Below are 27,372 nucleotides of genomic sequence, written 5' to 3'. Positions count from 1 at the left end.
GGTTTTAAGGTTTTTTATGGAAGTTAGTATTTGCTACATAAATAAGCATCATGTACTGGAGAAAAGAGGTAATTAAATATATTTTAATTGTTCAAGTCACTTCAGTAAGCTTGCACTTGTGCCTTTAAAACATATGGCACCATAACTACTGTGTATCTCAATTATCATTCTTTGTCATTAAACAGTGCCCAGTATTTACAAATCTTATTATTTTTAGTTTAAATACTAATACTTACAGGCAGTGATTTGAATATGCATGTTTAAATTAAAGAAAGCACTACATCATTCAGATCAACTGAAATTAAAAAAAGAAAAATTGCTTTCTTTCTTTAACAAAATAAAATTATGACTAAAGAAACTTGATTATAAGTACCATGAAGACTATATATTTTAGTGTCAGGAATAAAGAATACAAATAACTATTTGGAACTTGAAAAGATAAAAGAGGGTATTTTTAGCAGAATCAGTTCTTTGATATTTCATTATTCTTTTTTTAAAGTTATTTCAAGTACATTGTGTTTGCATTGCACACAAGTTTGATTGTGTATTCATAGCTGTGTATGTAAAACTGATTTATCTACCAAAAACAGATCTGATTTTTCTTCTTTCTGTATCAGTGAAGAATAATTCATTGTTTGAGTACAAGATAGAATGTTATAATATTCTAGTTTTATTACCACCAAATTTGTTTGAATAGTTAAATTTGGTTGAAATTCATTATCAAGTTACAAGGTCTTGTATAGTTATTTCTCTAACACAGATTTTTCATTTGATATGTTAACGAATAAAGTAAATTGGAATTAAGTTAAATTTAAATAGAGATACATTCAGTTTCTAATTAAATACCAGCATAATGGACAATAATACAAGTGTAAAAATAAGAGTTACCACAATGTTGCATAAATTGGTATGAACCAGTGAAGCACCATCATTATTGTAGACAGAGTGCTTATAACTGTACTAAATAATCATAACAATGCAGGATACATTTTTATAGAGTTACACAGTTATACATTAATAGATTAACGGTGTTTTAGTTCTGATTTTTTATACATTTTTGTTACTATTGTTTAAATCATTAGGGTGAACAGGGTGTTCCAGGATTTATTGGATCAGCTGGTGTTCCAGTAAGTTAAGTTTTGTGTGATTTATGCTAATATTTTCTGTGTTCTTATGAGCTGTATGATGAAGTTACTGTGGTCACTTGTGAAATGCATCACTTAATTAAATTATGTTTAATTGCTTTGTCTCAAACAAACAAAAAAAGACACAAGTAATTTGAGAACCACTTTATTATAAAATTAATTTATAATATGAAATGGTTGATAATTTCAGGAACATGTGCAAATAGTTTTAAGAAATTACACAAGTTATTCCAAAATTTTAAATAATCAAATTATCAACCAGAGTCTGATTGTTTCCTGTCAGCATAGGAAACTTCCTGAGAAGTGAAAAGGCAATATAAGTCAGTATTGGGTAAAGCAAGGAGAAAATAAGTTATCTGAAAGCTAAATGTTTTTATACACATTAAAGCTTTCAGACTGAGTTTACGGCTCTGTGAAGCAAGTTATGTTAAATAGTTAATTTGTTGTTTCAAATGTGGAGAAAGTTATTTTTATTTATTAAAAGTCAAAATGTTTTAATAGACTGAGGCCACAGTTCAGTTAATGAAGTTCATTTACTGTTGCTTGTGCTATGGTAGTATTCTACACTCAGTTATAAATGGGACAGAATAATAATGATAACCCATGCATTTAAGCATATGTAGTTTATATTAAAAAACTGCTATAAACTATTTAAAATAACTCAAACAAATTAAATAGGAATTAACTTTCCTTGTATAACCATACTTATACAATGTTTCTATAAATAATCACATTGGTAAAGAAATTTACAAGTCTGTTAGTACTCTGGTGGGACAAAGGTAAGTTTATAGATTTACGACGCTAAACTCTTGGACTTAATTCCCTATGGTGGACGCATTAAATAGTTTGATGTGGGTTTGTTCTAAGACTAACAAACATAAATATATTCAATACAGATTGTTTACATGAAGATGTGTGTGTGCTTGCATGTTTTTCTTGTAGCAAAGACATATTAGGCTATCTGCTATGTCCACTGAGGGGAAATGAATCCCTGATTTTAGCATTTTAAATCTGTAGTCTTAATGTTGTACCAGTGAGGGACATTAAGATGTGCGAAACTAACTAACAATAAAGATAAACAGATGCATTGTGATATCGTTCATGAACAGCTTGTCATTTTTATAGTATATATTAAAATAGAGATCATAGCATTTCTGTTTTAACACAAATGCTGATGTAATACACTTTCATACTATAAGTCACACTGAAGAATTTCATCTAATACTTGCTAAATTTCATGCATATGAAGCTTGATGTTTGTAATATTTTGAACATTTCTGAAACAATGTGTAGAATAAAAAAATCTTTGTCTAGTTTAGATTAAATTTGAAGGCATATTTATTATTACCAAATTTTATTAAGTTGAGAAAACAAACTTGGTCTTAATTCAATCTTATTAAAAAACAAATATACACACACACACATATACACTGCAGGGCCAAAAGTATGTGGACACCCGACAATCACATCCATATATGCTTGTTGAACATCTCATTCCAAAACCATGGGCATTAATACGGAGTTGGTCTTTCTTTGCTGCTATAACAACCTCCATTCTTCTGGGAAGGCTTTTCATTAGATTTTGGAACATGGTTACAGGGATTTGCTCCTATTTAGCTGCAAGAGCATTAGTGAGGTTGGGAACTGATGTCGGGTGAGAAGGCCTGGCTTGCATTTGGCATTGCAATTCATCCCAAAGGTGTTCAATGGGGTTGAGGTCATGGCTGTGTGCAGGACAATCAAGTTCTTCCACACCAGCCTTGGCAAACCATGTCTTTATGGACCTTGCTTTGTCCATGGGGGCATTGTCATGCTGAAACAAAGAAGGACCTTCCACAAACTGTTGCCACAAAGCTGGAAGCACACAATTCTCTAGAATGTCATTGTATGCTGTAACATTAACATTTCCCTTCACTAGAACTAAAGAGCCTTGCCCGAACCATGAAAAACAGTTCCAGACCATTGTTCCCCCTCCACAAAACTTTATAGTTAGCACTATGTATTTAGGCAGGTAACATTCTCTTAGTGTCTGCCAAACCCAGGTTCATCCATCAGACTGCCAGTTAGTGAAGCATGATTCATCACTCCAGAGGATGTTTTTCCACTGCTCCAAAGTCCAATGGTAGTGTGCTTTACACCACTCCAGCCAACGCTTTGCATTACACATGGTGATCTTAGGCTTGCGTGGTACTGCTTGGCCATGAAAACCCATTTTGATGAACAATTCTTGTGCTGACATTACTTCCAGAGCCAGTTTGAAACTCGGTAGTGAGTGTTGCAACTGTGGACAAACAATTTTTACACGCTTCAACATTCGGCGATCCCTCTCTGTGAGCTTGTGTGGCCTACTGCTTCATGGCTGAGCTGTTGTTGTTTCTAGATGTTTTCACTTCACAATAACAGCATTGACAGTTGACCAAGGCAGCTCTAGCTCAGCAGAAATTTGATAAACTGATTTGTAGGAAAAGTGGCATCCTACGACAGTGCCTCATTGAAAATCACTGAGATTTTCAGTATGACTCATTCTACTGCCAATATTTGTCTGTGGAGTTTGCATAGTTGTATGCTTTATTTTATGCAACTGTTAGCAATGGGTGTGGCTGAAATAGCTAAACCCACTAATTAGAAGGGGTTTTTACGTACTTTTGGCCATGTTGTGTATATATAAATTTAACATCAGTTTAAACATGGTATTTGCTTAGTACTGTATATTACTTGTTAGTTACTGTCATGACTGGATTTGCATTACTATTACTGGGAATAGTTGGCTACATGTACTTTGATAGGGGCTTTGTTTGTCTGGCTCTTTCTGATTTGGTGAATGGTAACCAATCAGAGTGTAAAGTGTCAATTGGTGGCTGCACTTTGGTGCATTTTGTTTACAAATGATTAACGAGCGACATTCCCATACTAATTGCCTTTCATACCCTTTTTTCACAAACAGTTTTATTCATTATTTCCTATATAATATAAATCATTACCGTATGAAGATCAACAATTTTAATTCATTAGGGAATGGTCAGTTGTTATTATCATTAAAAGACTTTCAAGGCATATTTTATCAAAAGTTTATAAACTTACATCAGGTTAGTTAATCAAAACAATATCAGAGGAGGAAATAACTACTCATTATTTCAAAAATCTGAATGGTTTGTTTTCCAACTTATGTTGAATTACCTGTTCACCTTCATTAAGTTTCAAGGAAGACAGTGTGAGAAAACATAGCACAATATAAAAGTGGCTTATGAACTTGTTCCTTTAAATATAAACTATCTGAAATGGCTACATGTTGACTGAGTCATTATGATATAAATTAAAAAGTTATTGATGTTAATCATAAAGAAGGGAAAAGGGTTAAATGAGTTGTTTATTCAAGAGTATTTATAGTAATCTATAAACACGATACAGATTAGCTTTTTAAGGTTTGTTTGAATGTAATGTAAAATAATCTAATTAATTAGAGGCTATTGTAAGATGATAACAGTAAACTTTACTTTTCTATTACAACATTCTAGTACTGAGGTGTATCTGTTTGTGGATTTCCAAGTATTAGGTTTCTGAGTACATGAGTACTAAAGATTGTAGGTAAAATATAAGTGATTTTTTTTATATATAAGTTGCTTAAAATTATGAGCCAATTTATTCAGTACTATAAAATAAAAACATGAAACCTTGATTTTAGGGTTTACCAGGAGATGAAGGAATGAAAGGGAAACAAGGATTTCCTGGATGTAATGGGACAGATGTGAGTGAAAAATTTCATGTTTGAGATGCTGGTTGGAAGTTTAGACAAAAATTCAAAAGATACCTTTACCAGTGTTAAATTTTTATTAAAATAAATTATGATACCATTACAGTAAATAAAATTTAAAAGCTTTGTGTGAAAGTTTTAAAATGAATGTTCATTTTATTATAAAAGTGGTATATTAATGCCTTGTTCTGATACTTTTTTCAGTTTTACTCTGTGTTACAATGATTAAGCAAAAACTTTATTTTGCTCAACATTTTAATTATTTTAAACATGTTCTAAGTATATTACCTTTTTTGTTGTTAAAGGGAGCACCAGGTCAACCTGGTATACCAGGAATCCCAGGTGTACGGGGTCCACCTGGTCCAGTTGGAGACTATGGGCTGAGGGTGAGTAACTGGAGTTTCCAAATATTGACTTTTGCAATAAAAGAATTGTTATTAGGTAGTTCCTAACAAAAGCTTATCACCACATTGTTAACATTATTTTTTCAAAACTTTCTAAACTACTGTTCAAAATATTGCATTACTGTTCAATGATTTTTATTAATAAAAAGTTATTTTGGTTAAACATATGTTATTCATTACCATTAAAAACATTTTGAGCCTCATGAGGAAATATAAATGAGATACCTTCATCATTGTCTGTTTCATGTGACGTTTTTTAATGTTATAGCAGAGTGGTTCTCAAACTTTTCTTGCAGACCACACTTTAGAACTACTACCATAGCAGATCTGTTACATTTAAATTTTACTTTATTTTTGCTTAAGCTATCTGATGTGTATTTATACTCAGTATTTCTGTGACCTTTCTGAGTTTTTATAACAAGTAGTATAGTAACTTCTGGTTTAATGTTAAAATAAATTTTTCAAGATGTATTTTGAGTTATGTTTGAGGAAAGGTTTATGTAGAAAATATTTAAGGAGAGGTTGCTATAGTAATTTTTTCATGCAAGATGTAGTAAAGGAGAGATATTTTTCCTAGTTTGTTGTGTGAACTGTAAGGAAACATCTTTAACTGTTTCTGAGATGGTCTACATTATAGCACAAACACTTCTAGTATTTCATTAAATGTGTATGTTTGAGGAATAATCTTTATTTTAGGTACATGATCTGAGACCTGCTTTATTTTATTAGCATACATATCTGAGAAAACATCTTTATAGTATTATAGGGTTCTGTTCAAGGAGGGATCATCATAGTACTTGTCACATTTTCAATAATTTACCAATGTTTTGTTGCACTGGAGAAAGAATATTTATTATAGTGTTACTAGTTAAGTTATGTTTGAAGGAATACTTTAGTTTGTGTAATTAATGATCAAATGAATTTTTTTATTATTTGAAAAAAAATGTCTACTATAATAAAGTTTTTTTTCAGGAGACAACTTAATAGTCCATGTATTTTCTTTATTAGATTATTTATATATCCTAGGATGTTTTTTATAGTATTTTTGTATTTTGAAATAAGCAGTGTGTGGAAAATGTGTATCTTTTTGTTTATTCTTTTAGGGAGATCCAGGAGAAGGAGGAATTAATTCTATTGGAGTTAAGGGTGAAGCTGGAGGAGCTGGTCGACCTGGCCCTGTGGTGAGTATTTTAAATTTTAAAATGAACAGGATCATATAGTTAAGTTAAACAAGTTTGGTTGGGTCTAACAAACAAAAGTCAACCAGCTTTAAGAGAAAAACAGCTCCAAACTTTATGATTTTTCATATATATTTTACAGAAAGGTGTGAAAATAAACTTGAAATATATTCTATCATAGAATATGAGTTTCTAGTTTTCTTTGATGTTGCATAGAAGTAAGAGATAACTTGAGTTTAACAGTGTTACTTTAGCATCTTTAAGTTGTTTTAAGATACTAATTATTTAGCTGAATATTTGGCAATTGATACATAGTTCTAAATAATAACATTTACACATTAACTGGAAAAATGGTTAACATTTGGTACATAGTTCTAAATAATAATTAACCATAATGTGTAATGACAATACTTTTCCACCATTTCTTTACACTGTGTGAATTAAGATTTTTTTTTGCAACTGGTAGAAATATGTTTTGAACTTTGCTGTTCTGTTATTGAAAGTTAAATACAAAGTACAAACTAAATATAATGTTACTTCAAAATAGAATGACTATTTACAAATTAAAAAAAAAATAAAGTCTAACAGTAGGCATCACTTTTATTGTTTGAACTTCAAAAGTAACTAATGCAATAGATCAGTATCTATCTACATCTTATAGTATAAAGGCTTTAAATTTTATTATATTAAAAATATATATGTATATATTTTAGGTTAGCTTAATTTAAAACAGCACCCAATAATTTAAGAGAGTCTGAGTAGCCTGGTATTCACAATATTAAAGGTATATTAGTCTATCATGAAACACAAATTTATTGTAATTATAACCCATATTATTATAAGCATAACATTTATTTAAGAGATATATTTGAGAAATATGCTAAATTGTTAACTGATAACCATAAAAAATATGGAACTAGAAAATTATAATACATGCTTTGCTTTTACTTTTAACAATGCAAAGTATATGTGTATGTGCTTTAAGTATGACAAATTTGAAGATTTGAGAGAGACTAGTTCTGACATATGGCATGGCATCTTATAGTGTTGCTATCTTTTGTTTGCAGCTTTTTAACAAACAGTTAAAATGGTCTTTTATTACATTATTACAGTATAATTTAGGCAAAGACCATTTTTTATTAATGTTTGAAAATTCATTTAAAAGGAATTATTCAAAAATTTGGTCTGGTATTTAAACCACAGATATAATATTTCAATAATTGTTATTAGAACTAATCAAGACAGTTAAAACTATAGGCTGAATAAAACCCTAAATGACCAAAATGAATTGTGTGATAGTTATTTTAAGCCTTTCAGGATCATTTTCAGTATCTCTGTTCTTGTTTAACAGAGGGTTATTTGTTATTTCTTTACATTTATTAATCTATATGAATGTAGTATAAACTGTAAGATTAATATGTTTTAACAAAAATGCTAAAGAGAGAAAGAGATGTGGATGGCTTTGATAAGATTTTGCCCATTGTTTTTTTGAAAAGACCTGCAACTAGTAAAATATCACAATCATGTAGCATATTTATAGGTAGATATACTGTTGTAATAAGAGTCATACATGCATTAAAAGTAAGAAAGTTAAGCAATAAGAAGAATTATTAAATAAAATTCTTGTTAGTTAACAATTCTAGAATTGGAGTTAAAGTAAGACAACTGGCATATTGGGAATGATAACAAAATTCCGTCTCGGTTTCAAAGACAGACCTGTTTTCATCTGAGAGATAAGATACATCACTTCCTCCTCTTAAATTATAATTTTTTAAGCAATGGACTGTTCTGTATCTGTCATATCTGCATGTTCTGGATGTTCTAGCCAGATGTATGAATTTTGGCCATTGTTTATAACTAATATATCACAGAAGCTGAAAAATACAGAAGATATATGTTTGATTTATATTTTATGTTTATGTTAGGAGCTTTTGTAAAAACAAATCATAAAAATGGTACATGCATAAATAAATTGAACCATACATGAAAGTGAGTTAGGGTAAATAGTGAATTATGATTATTATTGCAAAACAAAGGTTTAAGTCAGATAATAATAATTGTGAATGATATAGTCAGTTTGTCTGTTACTGCCATACAGCTAATTAATTTAGTGTTCTCAATATTTAGTTTATGCTGGTTCAGAATGAATTATTAACACATAAGCTGTAATTTAAGATCTTAATAGCATTATCTGTCAAGGTAAAATATACTTACCATATATTCAACCTAAATCTTTTTTTTTATATGCTGCTTCACTTACTTGAATATGTATTTATATGCATAGTCTGAATTTATATTTAGGGCCGCCGAGGATTAACAGGCTTAATAGGAGAGAAGGGAGTTCAAGGCCCACTTGGAGCACCTGTAAGTTGATACTTAGTAATCTGTTTTGCAGTTGTGAATATTATAACAACAAATGTTTTTAAGAGGATGCAAGATTCCAAATATGACTTCTTGTCTTGAAATATTGTTTTGTGATTGTTATATTACTAAAAAATAGAAAATGAGTGAAAACTGGATGGCCCAACTTATGAGATTCAACAAAAATTCTTTCTACCACATATCTACTAAAAACAGGATTTATATTACTTAAGTGTACTTAAGGGGTTTTTTGATTAGTGGCAGTTCAGTATCAAACCTGAGACTTTTCACACATCAGTTGGGTGCTTTAGTCAACTAGATTATAAAAGTGTTTACCAAGAGCAGTAAGGCATCTTTGTATAATTTAGATTGCTGCACATTTTCTTCATGCTAATATTTATTATTCACATGGTGAATTAGTCTAGATAAGAGTGCTGAGGAACTTTATCTGTATACTTATAAGACAATGACAGTAAATTACAATTCTAGCTTTACCAGTTTTTACTGTAAGTTTGGTTTCCATAGTTAAATATGTTGACCTCCAAATGCTTTGAGGTTTTTCCCTTTGTCAAATTTTTTGTTAGAGTATTCTATTTACTAACTATTAGGATGTTGTGGTAGTGTTTGGTAATGATCTTAATTTCTTGATGTTCATTTGTACTTAATCCACCAACTGTAGAGTTTGTTTCTATCTGTTGAAAGTCCCACCAGCAGCATATTTCTTTAAACTTTACTTTTCAGATCAACACTCTGTTTGAAGTTACTAATAATTTACCTCTTGAGATAGTCTCTAGACATGTTGCAAAAAATGAAGGACATATAATTTATCCCTGTTTGTTTCTATTGTGGATTTAAGTTTCTCTGTGATTAATTTTATGTTAATATATCATTATATTTATATAGTGGTTTTGTAGAACTTTGTTAGTGACGGATGGTTGGCAGATTCTTCTCATATTGTAAAAAAAATGATCACCTGAGAAGTCTGTTTTTTTACTCTCTGAACTAGCTTTTTAAGTCTAAACGTTTTCAGTTTATTTTGCTAGTCAGACATACAGCAGTGCTACACCATCATTGTAAGTGTACAATCCTTGATCTGGTATCATCTTGGGAGTTTTTCCAGCATAGAAAACATTAATAGCTGCAAGCTACAGATGACACAATACTTTGAATTATATATGACAGGTTGTTAGTCCTAGAGAAGTAAAATATTGTCACTTGCAGTTTTATATCAAAACAAATTAATAAAGCACAGTTTCACATCCTTCAACTAAGAAGCTGTTATTTCAAACTTTTTATTTGATATCAAGTAATTTCAGATTTTAGTTTACTATTCTAACAACTCAAGTGGTATTTGCTTATGTTCATTTATTAAGACATATAAATTAGCTGTATTTGATTTTGATGTTAAAAACAAATAATACACACATGGCAGTAAGAGTAAGTGTAATTTTTGTAATGACTCAAATAGTTTTGAATTTTACATTGCTTAACTAGCTTAGAATATATTCAATCAATTATATTCAGTTTCATCTTTCTAACTGCATGCAAGTGTTCTACACATGGTATGACATAGTGAAAGGTTGTAAATATGTGCTGATCCTTTATTTTAGGTAAAGCTTGTATATGCCAATAGCTAGAAAGAAATTATCCACATTATTTTGCTCTGTTTGGGACTTCCTGGGAATGAACAAAACCATCTCAAGGAATGGCTTACATAGTTTTACAAATTAACATAAGTTGGTGTTTCTCTCTCCTATATATATTGTTTGGAATAATCGTAGAACTATGCAACATTGGATTCTAGTATGCCACACTTTTAATATTTTTATCAGAATTTTGGTGCCAAATCAAAATTCCTTTTGTCACTTTCCTTTTAAAATGTATAGAAAATTCCCTTTGTTTTTTTTCTCTGTGTAAGTATTTTAGAAATCCCTCACCCAAGCAACTAGAAAGAGACAAGAGAAAAGCTGTAGTCTCCACCTTTCAGTAGCTTAGTAGTAAACCAGCAGGCCTGATTTATACTATAATCAGGTTTTAGTGCTCTTGATGGGCAGAGTATGGATAGCTCATTGTGCAGTTTTGTATTGAACAACACCAAACCAAACACTGTAATCTGATCAATAAGTAAAATCTACAATTACTGTAAATAAATATTTTGTATATTTATTCAATTATATTTGTGTTTCATTTTTTTGCTGTTCAAATTTGAAATTATTGTCTGCAGTACATTTTTTTTATCTTAATTTTACAGATACTATACATAATTCATATAGTGGGCACTTTTTATAATTCAAATATATAGTGTGCACTGTATGGGGGAAAGAATTCTTTTAGTATTTTTCAGGTGAAATTTTCAGTCCAAATGTTGCCTCAACACATCTTAAATTTTGACATAATCATCATTTATTGTTAGTGGATCACCTGAAGTAAAAAAAAAAGAAAGAATCACAATGAAGAGGAAGGGATTTTACTTTCCTGTATTAAGATATATTAACATTTAAATTCGATTCCAGCTACTGTTGTATGCTTTGTGTACAGGACATTGTTTCAAAACATGTATACATAAATTACAGGTGATCACAAGTTCAGCCTTTGTTTGTTCATTAAGTGTTACAATTTAGAATAAAAAAAATCATAAAAATGAAACTTCTTTTGACGAGTAAAATCATGAAACTATGAAGAATTCAGGACTTTAGAAATTTTTTGTCCATTTTATAGAAAAACGTTACTTGTGGAAAATACTCTATTCTTTTATAAGGTATCACATTTTGCACGTGTAGTAATGAATCCAAATATCCGTATTTTAAACTAATAATGTATATTAAGGAAAGAAACGCCCAAATTTATAGTCAGCTTGTAACTTTGTATTTGTTGCTCCTCAATCTTCATGTACAGGAAAATATGCACTAGCATTTTCAGGTGATTAAAATGTTCAGAATAATTTAATAAAGTTCAAGGGTTTGTAATGTATATATATATATATATCTGGCATTATTATTTTTTCCTACAAAAATAGCATCTTAAGAAATACATAGGTTAAATAATGATGTCAGAGACCACAAGGCCCAGGCACATCTGATTAAAATATTTCAGATTTTCACTTTGTAGTATTTTCTGTAATATTTATTTGATAATGTTTTAGACTGTACTTATCACATTTTTAAATGATAAAAAGGCATTTAAGTTTCAAATTTTTAACAATTTATGAAATCTTTATTGGTATTTAATAATCATGCTTTATTTTTTATTTTTTTTAGTTTAATTCATGCAGAAAGTGTACAGAGTTGAAAAAAAATGATATTTGAAATTGTATTTGTAAATACTGGGTTTAGAAAATTAGATTAAATGAACTTGTTTTCCAGGGAGTAAAAGGTGATCAAGGTGAACCAGGGCCTAAGGGACCTACAGGAGAAGGGAGAGAAGGATCTAAAGGCCCAAAGGTAATGATTCATTTTCGTAAAAACATATAATTTTCAAATTTTATTTGAATGCATTTAAAATTTACTTTAATAAGCTATATTTATTCCTTTTTCAGAATTAAACTCTTTTACTCTGAAGCTAAAGAATCTACTTTTGGTGAATTATGACTTCAATTATATTAGTTCAGTTTTAGCTACTGGTATTGATGTGTTAAAAAAAGACTATTTTTACTTCTTGCCATCACAATGCAGAATCAAAATCACATATACTTTGTAAATAATGAGGAAATGTAAAATAACACACCATTATTTAAATAAATGGTTTGTTGCCCCCTTAACCTCACTGAAAAATTGAGTTATGATTGAATTAACTCCCAGACTTGGGTATGTCAATGTCAGATGTTAAGGAATGTTTGTCAGTTGTCAATTAATAAATTTTATTTATATTATTTTATTTATATATATTATGTTGTTGTTTGGCTTAGGATTCTTCTACAGTATGTGTCTTGTTGGTGATAAGTTCACTCCACTTGTTTACAAAATAAATATATACATATTTGTAACATGTTAAATGTATAAACAACAAATTGATACTATAGAGATTATAGGGATATCATAAGCATATGTTTCTCTTCTTGTCAAAGGTCCACTTGGACCTACTCAGTTACTTTAGAATCTCAGTTTGGAGTAAATTTGTTGAGGTTGTTATATGATCCATTTTGCTAAGTTTTAAAAACACTACTGGATGCAGTAGTATGAAACTTCACAAGAAAGTTCTACACATTATATAACTCTTGTAAATAAAATATTGTATGTCTGTGGACTTGGAACACAAGAAACTGGATGTCATGTTTCAATACCCTTGATGGGAAGAGCACAGGTAACCCTTTGTGTAGGAAACAAAAGTTTATATCTGATGCCTGTGTGAATTCGTAGTTTTGAAATTTTGAGAAAATTTAATTGTGATATTTTTTAAGAAACTGGTTCATATACTTACCTCTCTTGTGGATCTTGCTTACAGATTTTTCTATGTTATTTTAAAACATTCCAATACATGCACTAACCTCTCACCAATATGCAACTACACTAAAGCAGACTGGAAAACTTCCAACATAGTTCTTGAAACACTTTTACCCAATCAGATTAACACTATTTACAACAAAGACGACTTTGATAAGAATGTTAATTACATTACAGAAGCAGTCTCTAATACTACTGAATTTATAACATTCTCTGTACACAATAAAGTATCTTCATGACACTGGACACTTACACCATGAATTTAAAGCTATGCCCCCATACCACATTGTTTAAGAGAGAGACTGATGGCCTGGGGTCAGAGGGGTAGCTGGACCCCAAACAGCTACATCCTCTTATTGGCTGCTCATGTGCAGTGCACACAATGCATACACTCTGCATTCAAACAATTACACAGGTCAGTAAGGTCTAATGATGTCTAATTACAGAAATGAAACTGGATATGTTTTAGGGTAAAATGGTTTAAATAAGTTTAGTTCATCTTGTTCCATTAAAACACTTTTTTTCCTATCCTACTGGTAATTAAACTTAAAAAATTAATTGTAATAGAATTTGTTTACAAACACAGTTTTTTCTAGTAACATATAATCAAGCTAAACTTTTATGACTATATTCATATTAGTATGAAAATTTCTGCAGAACTGGATTCCATTTTCAACAACTTAAATACAGACAATTACTATACAATGAAAGGTAAAAATGTTAAGAATAAGTAATTGGCTCATAAACAATAAAACTACACTTGTATTTAAGATTACTACTTTTAAAATATAAAAATAAACCAGCCAGATATTTCATTATTTAATATGTAATTACTCTGGTATCCTTTACTGTCTTACACATTTCTGTTTCAAATCAAATTAATTACTTCTCTTGCTTTGTATATTTTCTCACTTTCAAGTGATTTGCTCAGATTATTTCAGACACTCACAGTGGCTAGATGGTTGTCTCACTTGTATTAAAGTTACAATAATCAATTTGTGCAATTTGTTCAAACTGTTATGACTTTCTTCATATGGGCTACAAGTGCTATCTTATGCTCAGAAATAAATTCAGCAATTGTCCAGTCACATGTTAATAGGAAGACAGGCAATTGCTGTACTTTTGGCAGTTTTTATTTTTTATTGCTTAAACTGTGGAAGTTGCAACATTACAGCAATTACTTTTAGCTGGACAAAAAAAATTAACCTTAGATATTTCCATGTAATATGACAGCATGCAAATATTTAACCTGCATAGAAAACCATCAGATTAAATTGTCTATCTGGCAACTGCCAAATCCATGAAAAAAATGTACAGTCGAAAACTAGTCAGATGTTTGTCCTATTTGTATTAAAGTTAGAAAACTTATGACTTTTTTTCATATGGGCTACAAGTGTTGTATTATGCTCAGAAACAAATTCAGAAAATTTTCAGACAGTAAAGATTTTGTTCAAAGTGTCTTGAAATAAACCCAAGACAAAGATATGCAATTTTTTAAATTTTTATGTATACAATCAGATAAATAAAATCCTTTTTAATTGAATAAATCTCAACTCTGAAGTTTTTTTCATTTTTTAATGTGTAGATAAATGACTACAAGTTTAGTTTCTAAACGTTTTAAATTCCAATTGGGCAATTTTGGCCTTTAGGCAGAATTTACCCATCTGGGCATGACAGAGTTTAGCCACATGACATAATTTCAGTTATTATAAATTTAGAAACTTAAGTGGGACTTATATCATATTTTTGTTTTTTCGTGTAAGGGTAACAGGGGTTATCCAGGAGATGTGGGATCACAAGGGCCAACGGGGCGAAGAACTCCTGATCCAAACATTAAACATTTCAGGCAAGGACAGAAAGGTGTAGCAGGTGAAAAGGTAATACTTGAAAATATAACATTTTTTAAAATAATCTTACAAATAGAATAGCTTAAAAGCTAATATTTTTGGCTAAAAAAGCATAAATGAGAACTGGACAACAAAAAAATGTTTTAGAGCATAGTATTATAGATAACTAGTTATAATAGCATCCATGGAAGTGAGTTTGAAGAAGACAAAAAATTAAGGTGAGATCTTAGAAAGTAAGAAATATAAATTATACTGAAATAAAGCAAGACATTGTAGGAATAAAAATTTCAGAATAGAATTGAAAATTGTTCCAGCTATTAGAACTATTTTAACATAGCTTTAATGAATAGATTCATATAGGCATAATACTAAGTTACTATAACCATGTTTAACTTGGAATTGTGAAGTTGTCTTGAGCTGTTTGGCATTTAAGAGTTATGTTGTCATGGACGTTTTATTAGGATTCTCGTTGACGTAATTCAAAATATCAATGCTAAACTTTTTTATGGATTTTTTAATTAAAATTCATATAACTGATATAGAGAACATTCTGGTTGCAAAGTAAATAATATAAGAATGCAAATCTTTAGACCCATACATAAAAGAAACACAAACATATGTAGTTATTCAGGGCCCAGAGAGGTATGATTAGATCTCTGTATCTATCTTACTATGTGTTCATAAAGTTTTTGACAAGCTTATTCCTTTTGATCTTTAATAAACTCATTTATAATAATTGTGTATTAATGAAACTAGATTAATGGAAGAAACAGATATAGATATCTTTTGGGGAAAAATTAGGCTATGAATTAGCTAAATCTCTCAAAATTTGATACAAAGTTGCAGTGTGTCAATAATTTTTTTCTCTTAACATGTTTTGCCCATAGCTTATAATAGTTAATTTTTGTGTTAATGAAATTAAACATTATATATGTATAGACTAACATTAAGTTCAATGAAATTCTTATACTTTTTATTGTGTTTGAGATTATACTGTTCAGATAGAATATACAATTTAAAATACAGTTTTGGTCTAGTTTTTTAGTAAATTTGAAAGCTTTCTATGTGTTACATAAAGCAAAATTGGGATTAAAAATATTGCACATACTAAAATTGTTTTTATTTGATGTTTTATTTAAAATGTAAAGTTGTTTTGGAGTGGTCTGTTTTGTTTTATTTTTTTGACAATGCAAATTTAATATTTATCTGGTTGAAATACATATTTTGGATTTTTACTACTTAAAAAGTGTTCAAAATCAAAATTGAAGAATTGACATTATTAACTTGTAGGGAGAGAAAGGTGCTAAAGGAGAACAAGGTTATGATGGTATATCAGGAGAAGTGGTAAGTACAGTGTTTGATATTGTACTTGGTATTTTCACTTTTAACTCTTTTAGTTAGATTTGAAGGATACTTCATATGTTTCTATTATATGCTTAACACTTAGTGTATTAAAGTTATAAATAATATTTATTAGATCAGTTTACCAATCAAATAATGGCAAGAATTCTATTTAACATTTCAAAATAGAAAGAGCTTACAGGATATATAAATATATATACATGTAAGTTATATAGATAGAAAACAAATAAAGATTAGTATGTGAATAACAAGTAATGAGTTTATAGATAAGCAAACAGGTTCCTTTTTGAATGGTGAATGGAAGATACATGTGTGGTAATCTGAATATTTTTGTCTTTCCTTGGCTTTGATTTGAACCTCAGACATCCAAGACATTGGTTGTGCAAATGCTTTACCAACTGAACTCGAGTGTTAACCTGCTAGCAATCTGTAATAAGTAGTTTATTTTAAAAACACCAACTACCACACTAGATAGGTAATGGTATATGTACATATAGAGTGGATGAATGTGTATAATTGATGGCTGGAAGATGAAGAAATGTAGAAATATAAGATTTATTGAATACATACTAAGTTGTACATGAATGTGTGTGTGCATGTATATATATATATATATATATATACACACACACACACACACACACACTTATATAAATTTGGAGTGGTTTGTTATGTAGATACATAGAAAATTGGAAAATAGTTACTGTTTGATGAATAAAATGCATGGATTAGTTGGTGGTGAAAAGCTTATTAAAATATACAAATACTGATTTTAGATTGTTAAATATAAATAACTGTGTGATGGATTTCAATATAAATAGTGAATCATTAGCTGTAATATATAGTGCATGAGCAAACAACTGGTTTTTGTGTATTATACATAAAGTTATATTCAATACTTTCTTTGTAATAATGGTAGTTTTATCAGTAGCATTCATTACAAATGTTTAGTATATATATATATTATATTTACTTCTATCATTTCATGATGAGGATTAATATTTTGCACTGCTAGGTTAGTACATGGCTTTAGGACTAACCTAAATTATCTAAGCTGGCCAAACCTCATGTGATATGATTAGGATTATGGCCAAAAGTATTGGATTTTCAAGTGAGCTTTAACTATAACATGTGCAAGATAATGCATATGGGTTATAATAAATTGAATCTTATGTTTAATAAACTCATTTAACAATGTGAATGAAGAAAGGGTCTTAGTATTGTGGTAGATAAGTCAATCAAGTGAACGAGGCAGTGCTCTGGTGCTAATAATAAAATTAATACAATAAAAATTTAAGAATGTATTAATAGAAACACCGAGAACAATTATAAAACAAAGGTAATTATCTCTTTACTTGTAAATCAGTTTAGTTAGGTTTTACTTGAAATATTATGTATAGTGTTTGTCTCCTAAATTGAAAAAGGATGTTTACTTTATTGTAGATGTTTCAGAGTAGGGCTGTGAGGTGATATTTCTTGCTATTTGTTAGTTATTATTATATTATGTTTTATGTACTTTTTTCTGTCATTTAGTTGAACTGTGTCTTGAGTTTGTGTATTTATGATACCACTTCACACCCTTTTATAATACACTGTAATGTTGCTTTCACAGTAAAACAAAGTAACCAATAGTATGTGGCACTGATGTTTTTTTTCCCATGACAAACTGTTGTCGTATATAAATAATTCTGATGATTTGTGTAAAGACACCAAACAGAAGTCTTTAATAACTCTACGTTTAATGGCAGTCTTATCATCTGGTATCAAAAAACAAATAACTTAGAATGCATATAACCCATATGCACATGGACAGGATGATTTTGGTTCAATACTTCTTGAACCTTGGTTCAAATTTATATGTGTTGTGAGTTGCAATTAATCAAAGAGTTTGTAAGTGTTATACTAGAATTATGATAATTTGCATGGTTAAATTTTCTCCTGGTTCGTTTTCCTAACTTCTTGGGTCAAGGTTGTATTATTGAATTAGAAGTTTGATGGTCAGTTGTGTTATATTTCTGTATATGTTAATTTCATTTTTTTGGTTGGAGACTAATGTTTTAAATTTTCATTTACACGTGTAAAATAAGGGACTTCTTGGTGCAGATGGCCCTAAAGGTGAAAAAGGTGAAAGAGGAGATCCAGGACATAGGGTAAGTTATTGAAAATGTTAGCAAGAAACAGTGGCAATTACATCAACCTTTTAAGAACTTACTTCAATAACCATTATTTTCATAAAAGCTACTTTAAATTGAAAATGATTTAAATATTTAAAACAGTAACTTGATTGATAAAACATTTTGTAATAATTCAAATCTGTAAATACATGTATAAACTGTTAATGAACTATGTTCATTGTGGTTTTACATGTTAAATGTTTATAATCTTAAAGTTTTTGTCTTTATATACATATATAACATACAAATTACAAGATTAAATGTTTGACAAAATTAAATTATGTGGAAATATACTTTGATGAAAATATTATTATAAAGTTAAATCTGTTCTCATGTTCATACTTAATTTTCATTCATAATTTGTATTGACTAAATACGTACGGTTTGCTACTTGTTGTTCATTTTTTCATGTTTCAAATGATATATAGTTTAAAAACTGTTTACGAGTGTATTTATAAATTTTGATGTTAAATAGATGCAATAAACTTTTAATAATAGTTTCCATCAAAAGATAAAAATAAATAAATAAGTAAGACTATTGAGTACAAATACATTATCTTTAATATTGTGATAATTCATTTTATTTTCTTTAAATAAATTTTAAGTGGTATAGCTTTCTGTTATCACTTTAATTAATTAACATAAACAAATAAAAGCAAATTCTATAATATTTAGGGGAAAAGAGGAAAAGATGGCCCCTTAGGTCCATCAGGAGACAAAGGCCAGAAAGGTCAGCCTGGACTCACAGGAGAGGATGGTGTACCTGGAGTAAAAGTAATGCACTTCAGATGTTAACAAATTAACATATCAAAGTGGTTTATCTTTGTAAAGTGACACAATAGTTACTGAACAAAATAAATAAAATTATGGTGTAAATGAGGATATAAAATTTATTGTTCTATTTGTTATAAATATTTAAAATGCAGTATTATTCACTTCCCCTAGAGTTAATGTTTAATTTCTTCATTATTTTATGTCAAGAGTGGGATTAATTTTCTCTGTGATAGAAACAAATACTGATAACTCACTCAAAATTCTACACTTATTTAGATATTGTTAAAAGGCATATATAAAAATATGTATGGAAGTTTTTAACTCTTTTGTCATATAAAGTAAACTTAATTGCTATTATTTTTTCTTAAGGGACAATCAGGAGAAAATGGTCGATTTGGCCGACATGGTCCTCAAGGTCCACCTGTGAGTATTAAGTGCTACACTTAACAAATTGGTTTGCTATGTTTGTTTTCTATGTGATTGATTTTGCCCATTTTTTTTCTGAATATACCTGATATTCATCCATTTTAACTTTTTTTTATGCAATTATTTATCATTTATTTCTATAGTTTCATTTTCATATTTGTTCCTTTAATTATATGCATATTTACCTAACGAAAAAAATGGACATTTAAGTTAACAACAGTTTCAGTTGGAATCTGACAGAAAAATATAGTAAACAGTGCAGCTATCTATAAAGTTTAACAACATATTTTTAGTTATAAAATATTAAGTTCTAATAACCTTGGCTTTAAGTTTATTAGGCAGGTGGAAAAACATAATTCAATTTTAAGCTTTGATGTTGGTGGTTGCCATATTTTAAGTTAACTATTTCAAATATATTATTGACAATTGTTATTTGATGAAAGAAAATATTATTTGTTGCTATATCATATGTATACAATGCTAATAATTTTGATAATTACTTTTGTCTTCCATTCCATTTCCTTAATTTTAAGGTATTGAGTTATTCATTTTGGAAACATTAAACATGATTAGGCCTAAGTGATCCATTACATGAAATCATCCTTCAGTGAAACTTACTGGTCTTGTAACCAGTAAAACTACAAGAAATGATACAAACCTCAAAAGAATAACCCCACTTCAAAACGTAAAAAAGGAGGGTTACACTCTGCCTGCACCTCAAAATAAGCACAATTTTCAAATCCAACAGAAGTTTGATTTCTTTAGTGAGTGTACCAGTAAAAAAATAAAAACGTAAACAAATGCAATGAATTGATTTGTGAATGTCAAAAGCATTAGATCTTTTTTTGCAGAAACATACAATATCTTAGAAAGTTAAATGAAAGGTATATTACAGGTTGCCTGAGCTTATAACAATGGCTTTCAGATTAAAATCTGTGACAGTTTTATACATAAGTGTAGATGATCCATGATTAATAATCCAAAAGGTAAAGTACAAAGTGGTCCAAAATTATCTTTCCTATTTTAATTTTTATTCATTAACTAAGGAAATGTAACCATTCAGTTTTCAACATTTTGTAGACCAACTTAACCAGTTTTTATTGAGACATCAGTAGACTTCTACACGAGTACCATTAGAAACTATCATAATGTCTAACTGATATTTGATTTCAGTTCAAATTTGCTCTAATGTGTCCTTACTTACATTGGCAGTGGTGTCTGTTTTCCTGGTATTTGTATTTATATCCTTAATATTTCCCTGTGCTTTGTACAGGCATCTGTAATTATGCTGCACAACAGTCATTGAATTGGTTTCTTCAAGCACAAACAAAACATTAAGCCTTTTCTTGCAGGGTTTCAATTTTATGGGGTCACCTTATTCAGTGGAATGAAAAGAAAAATATTACAATAAAAACTTTGAGCTGATCTAACAAGATATTGAAAACTACATAGTTCTATTTCCTTAGTTATTTGAAGATGAGATTTCAAATAGGGAAGATAATTGTGGCCCACCTTGTATTTAGTTCTGATATTAAATAAAAACCAACTAACAAAACTTGAACCTCACATTAATATATGACTGTAACATTTACTTGAGGAGTCTTCTTTCCTAAAACATGCATAAATTTTGTCCTAAGCAAACAGCTGTCAATCCAAACTATATTATTAAATATGAGCTGGTTTTCAGTCTTTTCATTTTAAAGTGTATCTTGCAGTAGATATTCTTAATTTTGATGTTCAAAGTACTAACAAAATACAGTATAACATGGTTACAATATTTCTTAATAACCAGTGGTTCACAACCATAACCTGTTTTTATAAAGTGTTTCCCAGGAACATTGGATGACTCCCATCAAATCTACCTACAATGTAACTTCATTCTAGTGTGATTAGATTTGATCAAAGGCTATACTTTTGTTTTTTAGAATTTCATATAAATAGCTCTGTCTGATTGCACAATATTTTTCCGAAGTTAATGTTCGTTAATAATGTTATAAGTCATGACTGTTTAATATGATATTTTGTTAAAATGTTTTATCACAAAAACAGTAATTTATTTCATAAATGATTTGTTAAATTATAACCTTCATATATTCTCATAATCAATCTTTTGTCAAAGAAAAATAAATGGTAAAACATTCATTTATATATATATATATGTTCCAGTATAATTTCTGTGCCATGTGACTGTTTAAGACAACAGTGTGTACAAAAAAAGAATTTTTTCTTTAAAGTAAAAGAGCCTTCATAAAAATATAAGTTTAAATTTTAACTTCATATTTTCAACAGTATTATAATTAGTTTATTTTTTCTTTTACATTAGGGCCCACCTGGACCAATTGTAACTGTTGGGGAACCACTTCCTGGGCCCCAAGGGTCTCAAGGACCAGTGGGGGAGAGAGGAGAGACAGGAAATCCAGGTATGGTATATGGCCACAGAGAAAGTTGCTAACCAAATATTTTAGTTTAATATTTATGCAGCAGACATGACAAAGACATTCTGGACATTTTTTACATAAACTTGTTTTCATTAAATCCATCTGAAAGGTTGCAGCTTTTAGGTCTGATAATTTCACACACTGTTGATAATAGCATTATGAATTGGTATGAAACTATACTGAAACCTTTATCTTACAAATAATAATTCAATGCATATAACGTTGGCTATTTTTAAAAATTATTAGATTGATATTGATAATATTAAAGTTTGATAAGCCTTAAACATAATTAAGGTATTTAAATTAAGGTGTTAGGGTATTAGCTATAATTTAGACTCAGCACTTTAAGGTTAGAGATAATCAGTGCTGTATTAGAACATAGTATTATACTATTTAAGCATGCAGTGCAGAACAGTTTGTTACATCTGTGATATGTGGCTATGACAACACAATTTTTCATAAAAAGCAAAGATAATTTTTATGTAAAAGTCATTTGACTTGTATGATGAAGTAATAAAATATTGATCTATATTTTGCTTTTGATGTATTTAATTTTTTTAGTTTGTTAAAAATCACCTAAATCTTTATCTAGTATATATTTTAACATATCTATAATGTTGCTGTTGGTTTTTAAAATTAGAAAATCTCATGTAATACAGCAAATTTTTTTGTTACTCTTGTACATTGCCTAAATGAGAAAAGTCAGAAAAACCTATAACTGAAGTGAGTTGAATAGAAAATTTTAAACATACTATCCATTCTTTGATTGTTTAAAATTAAATTTTATATTTTCTGTACACTTATGTTTCTAAACTCGTGTCTCTGTTAGAAAATGATCATATTGCTGGAAAACTATTATTGTTTCATAATGTATATTGCATAATTTTATCAAAACAAGATAAAAAATTCGAATTCTTGATAATTAATAGGTTTTGAAAGGACAAAGTTCTTACATGTCTTATATGGAAGGATTTTTATGACTGAGCACATGTGCTATCTTTTCTAGGTGTTTTTAGCTATGTTCAAAAGTTGCTATCTGATGTAATGAGTTAAGAGAAAATACTCCTTTTAATGTATAAAAAAACAATTTAATCTGTGGATACTTCATTTATATTCGTCTTAGATACATAACCAAATATCTCTATCTCATGTTTCAAATTACATATTAAGTTATTTTAAGAATGTAGTGTTTGCAATATGAATCTTTTGCTGGTTTTCTGTTTTTAGGAAGGCCTGGAAATGTAGGACCTGTAGGATATCGTGGTTCTCCTGGAATACCAGGTCCACAAGGCCCCCCAGGTGAGCCAGGACCACCTGGACTAAGTTTCAAAGGAGAGCCTGGAGAAGATGGTAAATATTTCAGGCTTTAAATGATATAATATTGTATGTTTATTATTGAATTCTGAATTTGTAAGCATATTTCTAATTATACAACTCTATTGATTATCAGGCTAATGAATTTATTCTTTTACTGTGTTTTTGTTTAAGGTAACTTTTCATCAATTTATCATAAAATATGAGAAACAACATGAGAAGCATATTATCAAGATCTGATATATATATTTGGCTTTGTACACTGAATTTTATATATTTAGAGGGTTAAAGAGCCAATAATAAGACATTTTGTTTTGAAGATTTTATTGATGATGTAATACAATAATATTTTCTTTTTTTTAGGGTTTCCAGGAGAACGAGGCCCCTTTGGAAGACCTGGTGAACCAGGATTACAGGGTATAATTGGTGATAAAGGTCTACCTGGATTAACTGTTATTGGTAACCCAGGAGAAGATGGACGATCTGGTCTGCATGGGGCACGTGGACTTCCAGGTCAGCGGGGTGACCCAGGTCTTCCAGGTATGAATATTTCATTTTTATTGTACACAAAGTTTCATTGTATATTTATCAAAAAGGTGTAAACAATATTTAATAGTTTTAATTAATGTATAAACAGTGTTAAAATGTGAATTAATGTTAACATATTTTTTTCACATAAAAGTAAATTGTTTCCTTTTTTAACAATGCCATTAATTATTATTATATATCAAATCCTTTCTATTTTCAAAGGGCCAAAGGGTACACCTGGAACTGGTGTGCATAAAACTGGACCACCTGGTGAATATGGGCTTCAAGGATTTCCTGGAGAATCAGGTTCTTCAGGGATACCAGGCAGAGATGGAGAGCCAGGTTTACAGGGTCAAAGAGGGGATGATTGTGGTTACTGTCCACCAGGGCGGCATGGTCTTGCCGGAGAAAGAGGAGATGTTGGACGCCAAGGTAATTAGTGAATAAAGTAGCTTGTGTTTCTATAGCTTGAATAGATTTGAATTATTTTATTGAATTGGATTAATTAAATAAGTAGATTAATCTTTAGCAGTCTAAAAAGTTAACATTCAACTGTTTCTCACTTTTCTTATATATATTACTGTAGATGTCTTTTTCCTTTTGGCTATTGGAAGTTTACATTGTGTTTTGGCCTTTTCTAAGAAAAAAAACACTTAAGGTATTCAAAATGGTATTCTGAGCAATAATAAAGTAGACACAAAACCGCTATATAAGTGTGTCAGAAGGTGATTAGTGCACTTACAACTATAATTTTACTGAAGAAGAGAAACTTGCGGTCAGGTAAAATTAAAATCACAAGGTAGGTACTTGCAAGTTGTTGTGTATTAAATGCCAGAAGTCTCATTTTTTCACTCCTGAAAATGTTTACATTGTAACAAAACTCATTTGAAGTTATTTCATTAATGAGCTGATTGAGGAATGCTAATGTTACTCATTTGTTTCTCTCCATCACTTGATGCTACTGAAGAGGAAATTTTATGAAAAATCTTTTTGCTTCCTGAAAGATTAAGAATAAAATGTTTAATATTAGCTTGCTCTTTCTATTTATTTGCTCTTTTTTTTTTCAGTTAAAAATAGCAATTTCATTGTTATTCATTTCATACTCGAGCAAACTATAGGTGGCCATCAAAGTTTTATCCAGTTTCTCAGAGGCTAATGTAGTGTAATGTTTAAATTTCATTTCATTTGAATTCTTTATTTTGTAAAATTCATTATCATACTTAATATACCAAAGTTGTTTTTAATTTTAATTATATTTTTGTGCAATTTGTTTTTAATGACATTAGTTTTAAGAATGATGTGAAATATGTTTCATATCTCTAATATATGAGTAGTATTGTGCTAGTGCTGTTTTATTTTTCCAATAGGTTAAGCATTTGGTGTTTGTAACAATCATCTTGAGCAGTTTTATTATTTTGTATCCAATATGGTTTCACATAATGTATTATTATGAAGATGTTTAACATTGGGGAGACAAAAGTCAAAGGATGTGACAAGTGGGCATGCTCTTTAAGCACTTAATAGTATGCATGTACATGTACTATCTTTGTCAGCAATGTGGCCATTAGACAACATTGCTTTCTTAATACATTAGCTTCCATTACATCATAGAAATAAAAAAATTGTGGAACTCTGTAGGTGCTAAATGACTGTTCTTTTTCTCTTCCTATTCTGTTGTCCAGTGGTTATTGAATCTTACTTAGGTTTGCTGTAGGTGCAGAAAGTCTTGGAAGATTTATAATATTTTAGTGGTAATGCATTATATTGTACACACACACACATACACACACACATATATATCATGTGATAGCTGTGTGAAAAAAGCCCACATTTCATTCAAAAATTACCATAGAGTATATCTTGATTGTGATGAATATTAATATTACCACTTACTCTGTAAAGAAAAGTTTCACTTCTTTATATCCAAAAAAAAAGTAAACAATAGTGATATTTGTTGTCTGTAGGACCTCGAGGCCCAAGGGGTTTTCCAGGATATCGTGGTCAGCGAGGAAGAAAAGGAGAACCTGGGAGGCCAGGTTCACTAGGCTTTAAGGGAGTTCCAGTAAGTTTGTTGTTGAAAATGAAACAAAACATAATATTTTCAATTGAAAGAAAAATCTAATTTATTCTTTTTTCATTAATTTATCATATCAGTTACTTGTATATTTTCCAATATATAGCTTTAGCAAATGGATTATTTGCTTTTTGTGTGTGTACATGACGTTAATATTATTACTGATATAAACTTTTTATAATCTACTTAACAAATAAACAACAGGATTTGTTTTAACTCATTCATTCAAAGGAAAGCTTGGAGTTGATATTTTAAGTAGACTGATCAAATTCATGTTAGTGATAATATCAACTTGGCTTACAATTGAAAAATGCATGTCTGACACTCATGTAATATTTAATTGATAAGTGGTATTGAACCTGTGTAGTTCTATATTCATGCTTTGTTTGAGTTTTAAGAAAGTGCTATGTCAAATAAAGAGAAAGTGTTCAGTCATTTTATTTCATACAACAAAATGAGGATTTAATTATTTGTTCAATTACGATACACCATAATCTTAACTAAAAAGTTTAAATGAGCTGTCTATAATAAAGTGTACTTCATTATTTTGTTTTGAAATTAGCTAGTTTTAGTTGATTAAAAATTCATGTGAAAAAATGTAGTAGGATTTAGTTTATTAGAATACTTGTATATAGAGTTCTAGCTACAGCTATTATGATAAGGATTATCCTTACCAGTGTGTGTATACATATATATATATATATATTTAAAAACACTGTTCTAATAAAATACTGATTTACTAATATAGCTTGTAATTATCAATCATACACATCCATAGGGTCGATCAGGATCTGATGGCATGGAAGGACGGAAAGGAATAAAGGGTGAACATGGAGAATTGATATATCCAGGAGCTACCAAAGGAGCAAAAGGAGAACCTGGAGTGGTTGGTCCACCTGGATTTGATGGAATTACAGGAAAAGAAGGACCTCCAGGTCCAGAAGGTTTTAGAGGATTTTCTGGAGCAAAAGGACAACCAGTAATGCTGTTTTTGTGTCTTTTATCTTAAACTGATAAACTACCTAAGTTTTTTTGATCAGAGGAAGCTGTTTGCATTTGTTAGGAAAACTAGTAGGTAGTAAATGTTGCTTCACATTTTAGTATATACCATACTCTTACCATATTCATTTTCAGAAATTAAGAACAAGATTTCTAAA

General features: G+C 29.6%; 1 protein-coding gene across 3 annotated transcripts in view; it reads left to right on the top strand.

Annotated features, from left to right (window-relative positions):
- Positions 1-27,372, top strand: part of LOC143232558 (uncharacterized) — a 118,134-nt gene that overhangs the window by 54,199 nt on the left and 36,563 nt on the right. For all 3 annotated transcript variants that reach the window (XM_076468133.1, XM_076468134.1, XM_076468135.1), the window contains exons 4-20: positions 1,083-1,127; positions 4,828-4,890; positions 5,202-5,282; positions 6,404-6,481; positions 8,780-8,842; positions 12,202-12,279; positions 15,042-15,155; positions 16,416-16,469; positions 18,575-18,637; positions 19,337-19,435; positions 19,805-19,858; positions 22,185-22,281; positions 23,527-23,649; positions 23,977-24,153; positions 24,364-24,573; positions 26,106-26,203; positions 26,994-27,194. In XM_076468133.1, the coding sequence (XP_076324248.1) occupies positions 1,083-1,127; positions 4,828-4,890; positions 5,202-5,282; positions 6,404-6,481; positions 8,780-8,842; positions 12,202-12,279; positions 15,042-15,155; positions 16,416-16,469; positions 18,575-18,637; positions 19,337-19,435; positions 19,805-19,858; positions 22,185-22,281; positions 23,527-23,649; positions 23,977-24,153; positions 24,364-24,573; positions 26,106-26,203; positions 26,994-27,194 (1,698 nt within the window). The remainder of the gene's footprint in view (positions 1-1,082; positions 1,128-4,827; positions 4,891-5,201; positions 5,283-6,403; positions 6,482-8,779; positions 8,843-12,201; positions 12,280-15,041; positions 15,156-16,415; positions 16,470-18,574; positions 18,638-19,336; positions 19,436-19,804; positions 19,859-22,184; positions 22,282-23,526; positions 23,650-23,976; positions 24,154-24,363; positions 24,574-26,105; positions 26,204-26,993; positions 27,195-27,372) is intronic.

This window comes from Tachypleus tridentatus, chromosome 11 (assembly GCF_004210375.1).
Source record: "Tachypleus tridentatus isolate NWPU-2018 chromosome 11, ASM421037v1, whole genome shotgun sequence".
NCBI lineage: Eukaryota > Metazoa > Arthropoda > Merostomata > Xiphosura > Limulidae > Tachypleus > Tachypleus tridentatus.
Note: the sequence above shows the minus strand (reverse complement) of the source record. Positions and strands in the feature narration are given on the sequence as shown.